This window comes from Eptesicus fuscus, chromosome 18 (genome assembly GCF_027574615.1).
Source record: "Eptesicus fuscus isolate TK198812 chromosome 18, DD_ASM_mEF_20220401, whole genome shotgun sequence".
Classification (NCBI taxonomy): domain Eukaryota; kingdom Metazoa; phylum Chordata; class Mammalia; order Chiroptera; family Vespertilionidae; genus Eptesicus; species Eptesicus fuscus.
The window spans coordinates 45,691,841-45,708,348 of record NC_072490.1 but is presented as its reverse complement, the minus strand read 5'-3'; the positions used below and the strand labels follow the sequence as shown (position 1 = coordinate 45,708,348).

Here is a 16,508-nt window from a genome sequence, read left to right as displayed (position 1 = left end):
TACCTATGGTCTGGTCTGTCCTTATCCTATATGTCCTATAGCTACAGAGAGCCAAAGCAGAAGCAGAGACAAAGGCACCCCTAGGAAGCTACAAAGTTCAAGCAGATCACTCCGAGGTTCTCTCTGGGCTTGTTCAACACTAACAGCTGGGCCCTGCCTTTGGGACTGCCTAAAGATAAGCAGATTCAAAAATTTTTTAAAAGTCTGAGTACCTTGGGTTTTGCTGTCTGTTGTGAAATACTATTTCCATTAAGAAGAACTATGTCAATTTTTATAGACTTTCAATTATCTATGGCAATGGGGTTTGGGCTAAATCTATACTAATAAAAGCCTAGATGGCCCTCGCGCCCTCCCGCGATGCCCTCACGCTGCCACAGATGGCCACCCCCACGTCGTCACAAGATGGCTGCCCCACAAGATGGCCAGCAGGGGAGGGCACCTGGGGGCCATCAGGCTGGCAGGGGAGGGCAGTTGGGGGCTATCAGGCCAGCAGGAGAGGGCAGTTAGGGGCCATCGGGGGGCAGGGGAGAGCAGTTGGGGGCAATCAGGCTGGCAGGGGAGCAGTTAGGTGTCAATCACGCTGGCAGGGGAACAGTTAGGGGGCGATCAGGCTGGCAGGCAGATGAGTGGTTAGGAGCCATCGGTCCCAGATTGTGAGAGGAATGTCCCAGACTGGAGAGGGTGCAGGCTGGGCTGAGGGACCCCCCCTTCCCTCCCCGCAGTGCATGAATTTCATGCACTGGGCCTCTAGTGGAATATAAGTAGCTTATTTTTACTATAAATTTCAATGATTATCCAATTTTACATCAGCAACTGTTCCGCAATACCTAAATTCATAAAGTATCCACTTTGTTAAGGCCAATTAACTTAATATACTTTCAGGTTGAGTAAACACGTACCTTCAGTTTATCAGATAAATCTTTAATCTCATTAACTGCTCCATTATATTTATTAGCTAATTCTCTTAATTCTTCCTGAGTCCGTTCATTCATTTCTTTCAGGTGAGTACATTCATCTTCAGTATTACTTAGACTTCGCTGCAATTCAAGTTTACAGGCAAATGATTTAGGATTAATCCACATTCTAAAGTCCATTTATAAAAAGTATAACTCTGTGGGCTGTTCTAAATCAACATCTGCCCTGAACTTCATGTAAATAACAAGGATTTCAATTTACTCCAGATGCATGCTAAAACAGAAAATACATCTAAGAATTAAAAAAAACACACAAAACAGGGACACTTTTAAAAGACCATTGAGTAGGACATTTATTTAGTCTTGAAAACATTTTAAGCCTCTCAATTCCTGAAAGCAAGTTCAATAATATGCAGCAATCAATTTAATAAGGAAGTTATAAAACAGCTAGCAACTTTCTTTCCTTGCATGTCAAGTTAATGACATGACAGTAAATCAGTCACTATGGGATAGAGCTATTATAGAAACTATCCCTATATGGAGGTATGTATACTATTTAGTTTACAATGGACATTTTAACCAAATCCAGAAACAGTAACTTCTGTGGTAATTTTACATTGGTTCAAAGGAATGACCTGTGTTATCAATAAGATCATTTTAAAGCAATCAGAATCACATTTGTTTAAAAGACTTAAGAAGGACCTTAGAGATCATTTCTCCTTTGAATCTTTAAAGTTAAGACAGTTAGTTTTACTCTCTGGAGGATGGGTAAAGTAAAAACATTTGGTGTAAATTCTCTGCTTTATACTGATTTTCCTCAACTGGAAGAAAAGCAAACTAAGGTGACAGGAGATAATTCCCTGGCACATATCCTGGTCCATTGTGTGCAAGATGAATCCTAAGCAGAGTGCAAATAGTAAGATGCCCTGGTTAGGCTTTTATTTCCTCAATCACTAACTAGGGACCATAAGCACGAGAACTCACATAGTTTTATTGGTTATGTTGAGAATTCATGACAATGAGAATAGCACACTGCTCCCTCCCACATGACGGACAGGAAATATTTGCTAGCTAAATAATACTATCCAAGTTTAAAATGTCCTAAAATATTAGCCATTTTACGCTAAAATTTAAAAATCATATTACTATTTAATATTTATTAAATTGAAATACCTCAACTTCTGAAAGTTTTCTAACCACTTCAATTTTCTCCTGCAGAACCCGCCTCAGAGACTCTTTGGCTGTCATCTCATAGTTGTGTTTATCCTCTTGTAATGCTATGAGTTCTTTCCGTAAACTATCTTCTGTTTGATTCTAGGATTAAAAGATATTTATAATTATAGCCAAGTTATTTTTTGAAAGTATTTACCATTTGAAAAAATAACACATTATGATGCTCTTTGAATTCTATATGAAGATACAGTAAAACCTTGATATAAAGGACTAATTTGGGTGAGGGGGTGTTGTTAAAGTCTAAAGTCTGTAATATAATAAAGGTTTCCTGAATGCATTATGTTAAAAATTTGACAAATATGCCCAACTGGCATGGTTCAGTGGTTGAGCATCAACCTAGGAACTAAGTCATGGTTTGATTCCTGGTCAGGGTGCATGCCTGGGTTGCAGGCTAGATCCCCGGTAGGGGGGTGCAGAAGGCAGCCAATCAATGATGCTCTCTCACCAATGATGTTTCTATATCTCTCTTTCCCTCTCCCTTCCTCTCTGAAATCAATTAAAAAATATTTTTTAAAAATTAAGAAATTAGTCTACATGTTTTTATTTATGTAGACATGTTTGTGTAATTAAAATTATGTATGAAAAGTTTAATTTCACAGAAAAGTTTTCTATATGTTACTGTAATTTTAAATTTATACTGAATAGGTCTAATAAATGTGTGCATTCACCAATCACTATGAGTAAACAAATACACATGGCTGGGGCGTGGCTTAGCCAGTAGGAGTTAAAGCTGCTGCAAAGTCCAGCCAGTCTGGCTCAGTGGTTGAGCGTCAACCCATGAACCAGGAGGTCATGGTTTGATTCCTTGTCAGGGCACATGCCTGGGTTACAGAATCTATCCCCAGTAGGAGTGGAGGAGTGCAGGAAGCAACCAATCAATGATTCTCTCTCATCACTAATGTTTCTAACCCTGTCTCCCTCTCCCTTCCTCTCTCTGAAATCAATCAAAAACAAAAACAAAAAAGAACAGAAAAACTATTGCAGAAAGTCAGGCCCCAAGGAAACAGAACCAATTACCGCAAGCAAGGCAGTGATCACATGCTAAAATTGTTTACAAGTGGTGACTTATGGGTTTAAATATGTGGCCCAGAAATGTAGATATGTAACACTTATCTATGTCGGTGAAATTATTACAGTGTTTTCTCCAACAGATGGCCTATTTGCTAAAATTTGTTAAAAATAATAGTGAATTAATAACAAAACAAAAAAATAACCCATTAATTTAATTATAAGCAAATCCTGGTTAAAAACATTTTTAAATTAACAGGGTGTTAATTTTCACCTATGACATATGGACCAGAAATTCTGTCCATTAAATCTGAAACCCATTAAATCAAGGCCCACAAAATCAAGGGTTTACCGTACCTTCAAACACAGATGGTGTTGGCCCTGTAATTAAATGAAGTTGTATTTAAAAGGTGCATTAAGTGCTCTAGCCAAATAACTCATTTGGTAAGAGTGTTGTTCTGATATGCCAAAGCTGCAGCTTCGATCTCCAGTCAAGTCACATACAAGAATCAACCAATGAATGCATAAATAAGTGGAACAACAAATCAATGTCTCTCTCTCTCTCTCTCTCTCTCTCTCTCCTTTTCTCTCTAAAATCAATCAATCAATAAAAGGTTTCATTAGTAAATTATCCTTCACAAATATATTAATTCATACTTCCAACAGAAAAAAAAAATCAAAGACAACTGAGAATTTCTCTCAACTATACAAAATGAATTATCTCTGCTATTTTTCATATTCTCTGAAAGCCACAATATTTACATTTGTGGACAAAAATAATCTATCACCTTCAAAGGGACCAAGTATTTTAAAACAATGGTTAAACCAAAAGGAATAAGAACACCACAGGGGAAAGCTGATTTTAAGTCTGAGGCAGGAAATGTACAAGATGAGCCTGGAATGTCTTGTCTGATATGAAAGCAGGAAGCTATTAGACAGAGTCTGCTAGGGTTCTATCAAAAGGACTCAGGTGCCAACATGAAGAAGTTCTCATGGATCAAAGATAGGGTAATTTGTGCATCAATAAGAAAAACAAACACTATAAGATGAAATACACCAAATATATTTAAATCTAAGTTAGGGGATAAAACAGTTCATGGTCATTCTTTGGTGGATGAGAAGGAACCAATTCATTATTTTGAAATCTAGTAAATAAAGGGAGAAACTCATGTATCCTGCTTTTTCCTAAAGAAAATGTACTTCAGGCTAACCAAGTAAATGAAGGGATGATAAAATTACATCACCATTTTTACATCCCTGAATAAAACAATAGATCTAGGCAAGGATCATCAATGACTGCTAATATCCCAAAAGGAAAGACAACTAGACATTATGATACCTCTTGGTAAAAGTACACAATACCACTCATGAAGTGTACTGGCAAAATAAAACCACACACACATAAAAAAAAAAAACTGAACCTAAATCAAATCAAATCCCTAGATCAAATTACCAATTTATGGCGTGGGACGGGGAGTTAGAATGTTTTTGTTTGTTTTAATATATTTTTATTAATTTCAGAGAGAAAGGGAGAGGGGGAGAGAGAGAGAAACATTAATGATGAGAGAGTATCGGCTTGCCTCCTGCATGCCCTGCACTGGGGATGGAGCCTGCAACCCGGCATGTGCCCTCACCGGAATCGAACCTGTGACCTTTTGTTTTTTTTTTTTGTTTTTTTTAAATATATTTTATTGATTTTTTTTACAGAGAGGAAAGGAGAGGGATAGAGAGTTAGAAACATCGATGAGAGAGAAACATCGATCAGCTGCCTCCTGCACACCCCCTACTGGGGATGTGCCCGCAACCAAGGTACATGCCCTTGACCGGAATCGAACCCGGGACCCTTGAGTCTGCAGGCCGATACTCTATCCACTGAGCCAAACCGGCCAGGGCGAACCTGTGACCTTTTGGTTCATAGGTCAATGCTCAACCACTGAGTCACACCGGCTGAGCTAGAAGAATGTTTAAATAACAATCCAGAATGAGAGAAATTATATAGGACAAATGACCCAGATTCTCCAACAAATATCAACTGTGAAGAAGATAAAGAGTTGTACATGGGTATTCACTATACAATTCTTTCTACATACATGTATGTTTGAAATTTCCCATAATTAGAAAGGATTTAAAAAAACAGTGAAAATGTATAATTGTTTTTATCATGTACTTAAAAAGACAAAAAGTTGAAGCTACATAAAAAGTACGCATTTTTCTTTATGTACTTGAGATTAATACTTACTTTGGAGCATGCCTGTAATTGGTTTCCCATAACTTCTAACCGTGATAAGAGTCTATCTTCATCTATTAAAGCCTGTTGAAGAAAAATCAAATACAAATAAAATCCCAGAGCAATTAAAAAAATAACATATTAAAAAGGCTACATTTGTGGACAAAAATGAAAATCATAAAACTGACCAATATCCAGTGTAAAATGCTAAGTTTTCATTATTTGTTCATTAGAAAAAAACTTTGCTTTTGCTTGCTACAAAATTTTAGTTTTAGTTTAATCAACATCTAAGGGACATTAAACTTAAATGCTTCTTGTAAATAAAGGCAACTGAAATACCTGCCAACTGGTATCGGAAGCCTCTTGGGTGATGGCTAGTAGCCGCTGAAGCGTGGCTAACTTCTGTTCCAACATCTGTTCCCGATGTAAGGCCTCCTAATATTACAAAGCACAAGAGATTCTAATAAACTCACCTTGATTCCTTTGAAGAGTAATCAATTTTCAGCACATTCTGAAAATACTCTCATATTACATTCCACTTTATATCTTACTTTCAAACTTGATAAGTCTACTTTGTAAAATATATACAAGTCACATCATTTTAGCCTCATTTGTTTGGCTGCAAGTACTACCGTTAGGTGTGCTCTAGCAGCAACTTCCCTTTTAACAGAACACAAGTCGCCTTGTTTTTTGTTTTTGTTTTAACTCATAATTCACAAGAGTTAAAAAATACACACACAGAAACAAAACCCACAGTAGAAGAATCCAACAAATGTTTTAACCTCAAATTTTATAAATATCAATCAATCCGCTCTGGCCAGTGTGGCTCAGTTGGTTGGGTGTCATCCAGGGCACCAAAAGATTCCCAGTTCAATACCAGGTCAGGGCTTGATCCCCAGTAGGGGGCGTGCAGGAGGCAGCCAATCAATGTTTCCCTCTCCCATTGATATTCCTCTCTCTCTAAAAATCAACAAAAATTGAAATTTTAAATCAATCAATTCAATCTTGTCAATATCATAACAAACTAATCAAATTTACTGCAAACTAAGACAAAATAACCTTGTCAAATAGTTCTTTTTTAAAAAAAATGCTTGTATGGATTTTTAGAGAGAGGAAAGGAGGAGACAGAAACATCAATGAGAGAGAAACAGCGATTGGCTGCCTCCTGCACGCTCCCTTCTGGGGATCAAGCCTGCAACCTGGGCATGTACCCTGATGGGGAATTGAGCAGCAAATACTTGGTGCATGGGACTATGCTCATCCAACTGAGCCACAGAGGCTGGGAGCAGATACATCTTAATGGCTTAGCTGCATGGGTATGACAGCTAAAATAAAAATATCTTTTAATTTTCCTGTTTAAAATGTTATATACATATACATATAAATATATATATATATTATTTAAAACACACACACACACACACACACACACACACACACACTCACTAGAAATTGCTTCATTCCCAAAGCCTATTGCATTTTCAGGTATCCTGATTATCTCTGTGACTGTATACGACTTAGCAATTAAATATGCCCAAAATAAGTAAGAATCCAAGGACTAGTTGAATGTAATTAAGGAGTCAAGGAGTTATATAACTACTTGGCAGCTGCAAAGAAACATTTTTACAGAGAAAGATATTGGCAAGTAAAGCCTTATCTCTAGGTCACTTGTTAATATTTGATAGCTATTAAGAGGGTCTCCTTCATGGAAGTCAAGGTGAAAATGCTCACACAGTTATGGTTTTGGCACATCTTTAAACTTCATTTCTTCTATTTCTGTCATTACCTGAAGAAGAACACTTACCACCCTAATTAATGCCTCTGAGCCACCTCAACAGAGAAGCATATGCTTCAAATACAATACTTGAGGTTTAAAGCATGCACTTATTGCTCTCCACATCCTTGATAAATAATGGTTAGGAAAAATCTGGTCTAATTGGAGTTAGAGGTTTTTAATATAACTCTAAGAGTATAGATTAAAGAATCTAATAAAAGCCATCCTGCCCAGAACCCACATTAAAACACAGATAACACTTATAAGAGACTAGTTGCCAAGTTTATTTTAAACTTCTAAAACATTCCTAATATTCAGGAAATTACTAGTACACTCAAGCTGCAAATTTTACTTAAAAACAAAACCACCAAACAACCACTACCTCCACTAGATGATGTAATTACACTTTTTTTTTTTTTACTCAATCTGACTTAAAACTTCATAACTCCACGAACCACATCCTAGCAGAAATCTAATACTTTCAGGAATAGGCTTTTGGTTCTAAGGGATGAATTGCATCTAGCCTAATTTTCATTCAAAAGATTTACAACTTAGAACTTTACCAATTCAAAAAGATGTATACAGAAATGACAGTGCAGTATAATTTTCTCTCAGAGAATTAATAAAAGACCATTACTCCTACTACGAGTATTTAAAAAACTGGTAAGAAAGTTAGAGAGTACGCGAGTGATTGGATTAATCATCCATGATAACTAGTAACAATAGTGTATAGCCTTGGGAAATCATTTTACCTATATGAGCCCCAGATTTCTCATATGAAAAATGACATTTGGACTAAATTAATCTCAAAGTTTACTTCCATCTCTCTATATGAGCGATCTAGGTCAATTATTATGCCTTCTTACTGTATGGTAAACAACTACTAACATTTATGGAATACATTTCATGTGCCAGGCACTGTTTTAAGTGCTTTAGATATATTAATTCATTTATTCTTCACAATCCCGTGAGGTAAGTGCTATTACTATACCCATATCACAGATGAGGAAAATGGGGCACGAAAGGGTTAGTACCTCCAACAGGTCAGGAGTTAAGCCACAGATCAAGTCCAGGGAATTCTGGCTAGAGTCGACGCTCTGAAACACTCAACTAAACTGCAAGTGTGTAAAGCTGCTTTTCTATGCACCATTACATTGTCCCCAGTGGAAGATAAGATCTGATTAATACATTGATAATTTCATTTTCAAAGATGTGTACATTCTTAACTGAGGTAGAACTGTTCTAATTGATTCCTATAAAAGAATGTAGGGACCCATGATCACTGGTTTAGTCCTATTGCTTTAAACAAAAGGCAACTGAAGACTTACACTGTATAATGACTCACCCAAGGTCACAGAACTCACTGAGTAGCTGAACCAAGATAAAAACTTCAATCTCTAAATTCTGGATCCAGGGTTTTCCTTAACCATGCTCCCTCACCAGAATAATAAGAATCATAATCCAGCCCAAATCTACCAAAACCAGAAAGAAACTAATATTTGTTTCCTTTTTAGAGATTTGTATGGCTCTTTAAGTATGGTATTAACTTCCATGGCAAGTATCTGCCCTATGAAGAAACTTTTTTATAGAGCCAGCAGCACAGCACAGTACTTAAGAGTAGAGACTCTGAGATTTGACTATGTGGGTTCAAATTCCAACTCTAACACACACTAGGTGTGTAATGTATTTAACTTTCCTGTCCCTCAGTTACTCCATCTATAAAAATGGGAATAAAATACATACCTTATAGGGTTGCTGTGAGGATTAAATGAATTAGGTGAAGTGCTAGAGTGTGGCATGTTAAGTACTATATAATTATTTGCTATTAATATCATATTAAGCAACCATCTCTCCAGGTTTACTTTTATTTAAAAGTCATCTATAGGTAAAGAACTTTTTCTGACACATCCTCATATTTGAAGAAAAAAACTTCTCTTGCAAACAGAACCTTATCTTCTCTAGACTTAACAATCCTATTTTTTATCCTTTCTTCTTAAGACCTATTTGTAATCCTTTTTTACTATGAAAAGGTATTTATTTAGTACATATATATCTAACCCAATATTCCTTTAGCCTATATTTTTAAGCTAACAAAATCAAACCTAAGCTGTTTAATTTTATTTTTAAAGACTAACAATTCTTAAGATTTATTTTTACCTGTAGATACTGAGAAAGCTGGAATAGTTCCTGAGAGTACATACTTGGAGTGTTAGCAGCAACCTAGAAACAAAATGATAGTATAAACAGTCACACAAAGTATTTATGAAAGACTTTAAAGCCAAACCAAGTCCTAAAAATGCCCATTCACTGAAATAATGCAAAATAAAAATATTTTTCAAATTAACCAGTTCCTTTAGTTTTCAAAATATTTCTACCCTATGTCTAGAATTTATAAATAGTATTTATCATGCTGACCAGTTTGAGATTTATAAGAAGGGTGATAGAACAAGTCCTTCTCATGAAAATATTCCTTATAAACCAAATCACAAACTTATAGCAACAGAGCCTTTTCTTAATCCAGAAATAATACCACCTAAGTCAATAGATCTATCTACATTTCCCTCCCCTTTCAAATTTATGTTTAAATAGTTCTTTAATATGTCAATAAGTCACAATTCATTTAGAAGTAGCCATCTTCAAAATGGTATTGTATGGGGGGGGGGGTACAGGGAGAAGAAGGACATGAAATGTAACACTGTATCCAATGGCCAGAGGCAATGAAAATAGTTTTGTCTTTTTCCCCCCTTTAAACTACAGGTAGGTTTTAAGAAGAAAAAGATGGGAAATTATGGTGTTTAAACATTACAAGTAACAGTCAAATGCTTAGAACTCGAGAGTATAAGAACAAATACCTGCCATAATGGGTTTCTTCCAGGTGTGGAATATAAAACTATGGCATTATTTCAAACAACAACAAACAAAGGACGGGCACTAATAGGTTGCTGAGACATTTACCCACACTCTCAACACTATCAAGCCTTATATCTTAACTTATTCATGATCACATCAATACCAAGTTATTAATGATCATTAATAGAATCATTCTTGATTTATTAACATGCTAACGAGAAGACAGAGAGGCGGCATTATTTTTTAAAATTAGTCCTAAATCAGCAAGGCCATCATTTACTTCTGAAATAATTCTTGGTATTCCTGAAGTTGGTGACTAACCACTTTTACTTCTAAAAAAGGAATCTAACAGAGCACTTTTGTTTCAAACAGGCTTTCAATCTTTATCCATTTGGAAGAAAAAAATGTAAAATATTTTCCCCAATAGTTTAGTTATTGCACTAAGAAAACTCACATCTACATTAAAGTCAAAAGATACAAAAGATGCATGGGTTTTTTCCTTCACTATTTAGCAATGATATCGACAGTTTAACACACCATTATTTCTGAACAAAAGAAAAAAATATTTTCTAACAAGTAATTTTGCAAAGTTTCTGACCAAATCAGGCTAAAACTGATCAATCTTCAAGGACAATAAAAGAGCCATTTCTATAAGCCCATATTTCTGTGTTATTTCCATGTATAGATATATGTAGAGTGAAATCTCTGTGCAGAAAGCTTTAATAAATCCTTCGAGACAGAACTGTATTCCAAAATAAAGAGTAGTAACAAACACTTCTTACTTTTGTCTTGGCACAAAACAAGTACTCCTAGTCTACATAGCCAGCTACTTGAGATAACAAAGGCTTTTTCCTAAGAAACATCCATTCTAAATTCTCCAGATACTGAAGATCAGAAGACTACAGTACCCATGTATCTATATGCATTCTATAGGTTTTGTTACGAAAGAGAAATAAATTTCTAAGTAAAGCATATTAAAAACAAACAGAAACATTTTTCAATGCAATAGAGCTGAGTTAGTTTGGAGAAAAAAAAATCATTGGCAACTTACTTTGTCAACAGGACTTGGTAATGGAGCATGGATGACACTGAAAAGTAAAATTTAGAATTTTTATCTAATTTCCGGACAACAGAGGAAACAGAATATGACGGTACCAGAATATCTTAAACCCCAAGCCTTCATATGATTATAAGAATGTGAATTATTTTTAATCCTTCATAGAAAATAAGATAATAAATATACAAACCTTTCATACAAAATATATTTCTAAACACAAATTCAAAATCCAAAATGTATTAAATGCTCTTTAAGAATCCTCTACTTAATAAGAGCTATGGTGAATTCCTTGGTCATAAGAATTTCTATATGAAAAAGAAGCACTCCTTAAATTATCCATTTTCAATTTCGGAACATGTAAATGAAAGTCTTAAAAAACATAGTTCTATTGAAAAGAAAGCTGTACTCTGGAAGCCTGTTTGAGTAGAGAACAACTTTAGCTAATCAAAAGAGTAGTACTAGTCTTCTCCACCCAGCCTCCTCACACAACTAACAACTGAAAGCTTAGATGTAGGTATGAAACTAAATTCAGTATATCCTCTTAAAGATACACAGTAAACAAATAGTACTGGTACTAATTGTCTTTTGGCCTTAAAAAGTTACTACTGACAGAGAGGCAGTGAAGTATAACAGTTAGGCATGCAGGCTCAGAAGTTATACTGACTGGGTCCAGTTCTATGTACCAGCTGTGTAATCTTGGGTTTCAGCTTTCTCATCCATACAAAGGGAATAATCATAAAATCAACCCCATGGGTTATTGTGAGTACTGAATGTGCTAGTATAAATAAAGAGCTTAAAACAGTACCGAGGGCACGGTAGCACTTGATCACTACTACCACTCCCATCAGAACACTGCAGTGTAAGGAAGCCAGGGTTCCTATCTTACAATGTCCTGTAAGATGATGTATGTGGGCTGGGGTTGAGTAGAGGGAGCGAAGATGCCATCCATGTCCCCTACCAGTTGCTAATGGCACCGTATCCTAGAGGTCACTCTGGTGAGAGTCAGCTTGAAGGCTGACTGGGTAAAACCCCAAATTCAATTGGTTAATCGTGTGTAAGCCCCAGTTAAAAATAGAAATGACAATTCTGATCCCATTGTAGTAAGAGCAAACATCCTAAAAACTGTTTCAATTCAATTAATCATGAATATACTAAAGTGCTGAATAAAAAGGAACGTGAAGTACCATCACCTCCCTCCCTTCTGAGTACCGTTGATAGATATCCTGTACAGACTCACTGAGACCTTATAATCCTTTACTCTCCTTGTGTGATTTCCCATCTGTGTTCTCCAGCACTGTGACCAATTCACCTCTCTATCCCCAGAAACTATCACAAGGCCCTAACAAAGCAGTGCCTAATGAAGATTTAAAAAATTATGTACAACTCCAGTTTTCTTAGTGACTCAAGTATAAATTTTTCTGTTCTCGTGAAAATCTTAACAAACAGAAAGCTAAAAATCAAAACATTTTATAAGTTATATATATTTGTACTTTACCAAAACTATCTTGGATATGGATATATTCTATTTGAATTATGGAAAAAGTTCATATGCAACAAGAAAGGTAGAAAAGGAAAATTGTTATTTAGTGTTAGAGTGGTGGGATTTGTTTCTTATCATTTAAAAATTATTTGTAAAGCTCTGTCCAGGTAGTTCAGTTGGTTAGAGCATCTTCACGAGATACCCCAAGTTTTCAGGTTTGTTATCTGGTCAGAGCACATACAAGAATCAATGAATGTATAAATAAGTGGAACAACAACTTTCTTTCTCTTTCTTTCTCTCTTCCTCCTTCCCTCACTCCTTCCCTCCCTCTCTCAAATAAATTAATAAAAATTATTTGTACAATATAATAAAAATCAAGGAAGAAAAAGAATCAACTTTTTCAGAACTACTGAAGACTTTAAAAGCATTCAATATTATGTATACAACTAGAAGCCCGGTGCACGAAATTCGTGCACGGAGGGGAGTTGTCCCTCAGCCCAGCCTGTACCCACTCCAATCTGGGACCCCTGGAGGGATGTTCGACTGCCCGTTTAGGGATCGGGCCTAAAAGGGCAGTCGGACATCCCTCTCACAATCCAGGACTGCTGGCTCCCAACCACTCACCTGCCTGCCTTCCTGATTGCCCCTAACCACTTCTGCCTGCCAGCCTGTTCACCCTCTAACCACTCCGCTGCCAGCCTGGTTGATGCTTAACTGCTCCCCTGCCAGCCTGTTTGCCCCCAACTTCCCTCCTCTGCCGGCCTGGTCACCCCTAACTGCCCTCTCCTGCAGGGTTGGTCACCTCCAACTGCCCTCCCTTGCAAGACTGGTCCTTCTCGACTGCCCTCCCTTGCAGGCCTGGTGCCTCCCAACTGCCCTCTCCTGCTGGCCATCTTGTAGTGGCCATCTTGTGTCCACATGGGGGCAGGATCTTTGACCACATGGGGGCAGCTATATTGTGTGTTGGAGTGATGATCAATCTGCATATTACTCTTTTATTAGATAGGATAGAGGCCTGGTGCAGGAGTGGGGGCCAGCTGGTTTGCCCTGAAGGGTGTCCCAGATCAGGGTGGGGGTTCCCTTGCGGCGTGGGGCGGCCTGAGCGAGGGGCCTGTGGTGGTTTGCAGGCCGGCCATGCCCCCTGGCAACCCAAGCGGAGGCCCTGGTATCTGGAATGTATTTTCCTTCTACAATTGAAACTTTGTAGCCTGCCGGCAGCCATTTCTGTGGCAGTTAATTCACCTTCTACAATTGAAACTTTGTAGCCTTAAGCGGAGGCTGGGCCCGGCCAGGGTGTGCGGAAAGCTTTGCTTCCCCTGTTGCCGGCGGCAACCCTGGCTTGCTCTCTCAAGCTCCGTTCTGCCGCCATTTCTGTTTGAATTTGTTTACCTTCTATAATTGAAACTTTGTAGCTTGAGTGGAGGCTTAGGCCTGCAACAGCTTGCGGAAAGCTTGGCTTGCTCTGTTACCTGGGAAACCTTGCTCTCTGTGGCTGTAGCCATCTTGGTTGGGTTAATTTGCATACTTGCTCTGATTGGCTGGTAGGTGTGGCTTGTGGGTGTGTCAATGGTACGGTCAATTTGCATATTACCTTTTTATTAGGTAGGATGTCCCTTCAACTCTAAGTATTCTTGCATACTTAAAAGCATCTTGATTGTTAAAAAAATATTAAATTACAATAAAAGAAATATAATGTGCTTATTATATACCAGGTATTACTCTCTTTTAAGTACACAATCTTGCTTAATCCTCCTCATAAAATTCCTGCTAAATAGGTACTATTATTATTTCCATTTTCTTCTTTTTCTAATTAATCTTAGAGGAAGGAAGGGAGAGAGAAACATCAATGTGAGAGAAAACCATTGATCAGTTGCCTCCTGCACACACGAGACCCAACTGGAGATTGAATCCCCAATCTGGGTATGTGCCCTGACCCGGAATTGAGCCCATCTTTTGGTGTACTGGACCACGCTCCAACTAACTGAGCAACACCGGCCAGGGCTACGTTCATTTTCAAATGAGAAAAGGAAGGCCTGATCAAGTCACAGAATAGGCCTTGAAATGTACCATTCTGATCTTCCTCCAGCTCTAGAGACTTGCCTGTTCAAAATTCATCTCATCCATAAAGTAAGCCAGATTGTGTACAATGAAACTGACAGTAAATTTTAAGTGATGCTAATATTTAACCACATACTGTATTTTCCGGCGTATAAGACAACTGGGCATATAGAAGATTTTCCTGGGTTAAAAAGTCGTCTTAGCCCTAGCTGATTTGGCTCAGTGGATAGAGCATCGGCCTCTGGACTGAAGGGTCCCGGGTTCGATTCCAGTCAAGGGCACATGCCTGGGTTGTGGGCTCCATCCCCAGCAGGGGGCGTTCAGGAGGCAGCCAATCAATGATTCTCTCTCATAATTGATGTTTCTATCTCTCTCTCCCTCTTCCTTCCTCTCTGAAATCAATAAAAATATTTTTTAAAAAAAAGTCATCTTATACGCCGGAAAATACGGTAAGTAAAATCAAACAATGAGAAGAAAATGAGGCAAAGATGAAAAGATATGGGGAAACAAGAGGGATAGTGACACAATTCTCTAAAATAGATTTTGAAAAAATTCACATGTCCTATTGGGCGAAACCTGGAACACAGATGACCCTTTATGTAATTGCTCAAAGCTTTTGACTAAAGGAAAGGGAAATCCCATTATCAAATACAAGGTCTTTAAGAAGCCATACTTCATTAGTTGATTAACAATTACTCTTCTTTTTAAAATCTTAACTCATAAAAGCTGTCACAATCAAGTTCCCCAAGTTAATTTTATTTTTAATTTAACTATCATTAAAAATAGAAAACATTAATGTTTTAAATTTATAATGTCTTTAATTTTATTATTAAAGTTATAATGCCTTTTAAAAATTCTTATTTAATTTTATTTTTTTATTGAAGAAGGGGGAGAGGAAGGGAGAGAAGGAGGAAAGAAGGGAGGGAGAGAGGGAGGGAGGGAGGGAGGGAGGGAGGGAGGGAGGGAGGAACAGTGATATGAGAGAGAAACACCATCGATTGGCACCTCCCTGCACATGTCCCAAATGGGGATGGAACCTGCAATCTGGGCATGTGACCTGATGAACCCTCTACCCTTTGGTACACAGTACATTGCTCTAATCAACTGAGCCACATTAGCTAGTGCTAAATTTATAATGTTTTAAAATTTCTGCTTTGTTTCAGATATCCTTGAAGCTAAAAAAAAAAAAAAATTGGTAGCTTCTAACTGAAGAGCAATATATCATTCTAATGAATGAACAGACTATCATAGTAATAGGAAGATTTCTCTCTTCTTTCTTTTTCTTTTTCTAAGATTGGCATACCCTCTTTCTTTTAAAAAAAAAACCTTTATTGTTGAAAGTATTACATATATCCCCTTTTTTCTCCCTCCGACCCCTTATAACCTACCCCTGCCCCTCACCCCAGGCCTCCACCACCCTATTGTTTGTGTCCATGGATTATGCATTCTGCTTTCTTTTTCCATTTCTCTTTCCTACTGACTACTCTGTACTTTGCCTTACACTTTGGTTCTCTCAACCTCCCACCCTCAGATCTTTTTCTCTGCTTTTGAAAAGCAGAAAATATATTAGGTATAGAAATAAATTTCTAGCATATTCAAGGTTTTCCCCCAAAATAAAAAATGCTGAGTTTTAGACTGTTTAGCTTCCTCCAACACCTCATAATGATAATCTGCAAAAAGTACAAATCAAAATGTACTTATGTTTTCATATTAACATTTAGATTTTGACTAATTTTTTTTTCTTTTAGATTTGTCCTTCTCCAAATGATCTCTAAAAAAGTCTGGCTGGCGTGGCTCGGTGGTAGAGCATCAACCTATGAACAGGAGGTCAAGATTCAATTGCCAGTCAGAGAGCATGCCCAGGTTGCGGGCTCGATCTCCAGTGTGGGGCATACAGGAGGCAGCTG

At 37.4% G+C, this 16,508-nt stretch overlaps 1 protein-coding gene across 6 annotated transcripts in view; it reads right to left on the bottom strand.

Moving 5' to 3' along the window:
* Positions 1 to 16,508, bottom strand: part of SLMAP (sarcolemma associated protein) — a 160,807-nt gene that overhangs the window by 56,661 nt on the left and 87,638 nt on the right. For all 6 annotated transcript variants that reach the window (XM_028152749.2, XM_028152746.2, XM_054729929.1 and 3 more), the window contains 6 exons: positions 11,058 to 11,094; positions 9,314 to 9,376; positions 5,722 to 5,817; positions 5,395 to 5,466; positions 2,088 to 2,228; positions 900 to 1,037 (listed from right to left, as the gene is read on the bottom strand). In XM_028152749.2, the coding sequence (XP_028008550.1) occupies positions 900 to 1,037; positions 2,088 to 2,228; positions 5,395 to 5,466; positions 5,722 to 5,817; positions 9,314 to 9,376; positions 11,058 to 11,094 (547 nt within the window). The remainder of the gene's footprint in view (positions 1 to 899; positions 1,038 to 2,087; positions 2,229 to 5,394; positions 5,467 to 5,721; positions 5,818 to 9,313; positions 9,377 to 11,057; positions 11,095 to 16,508) is intronic.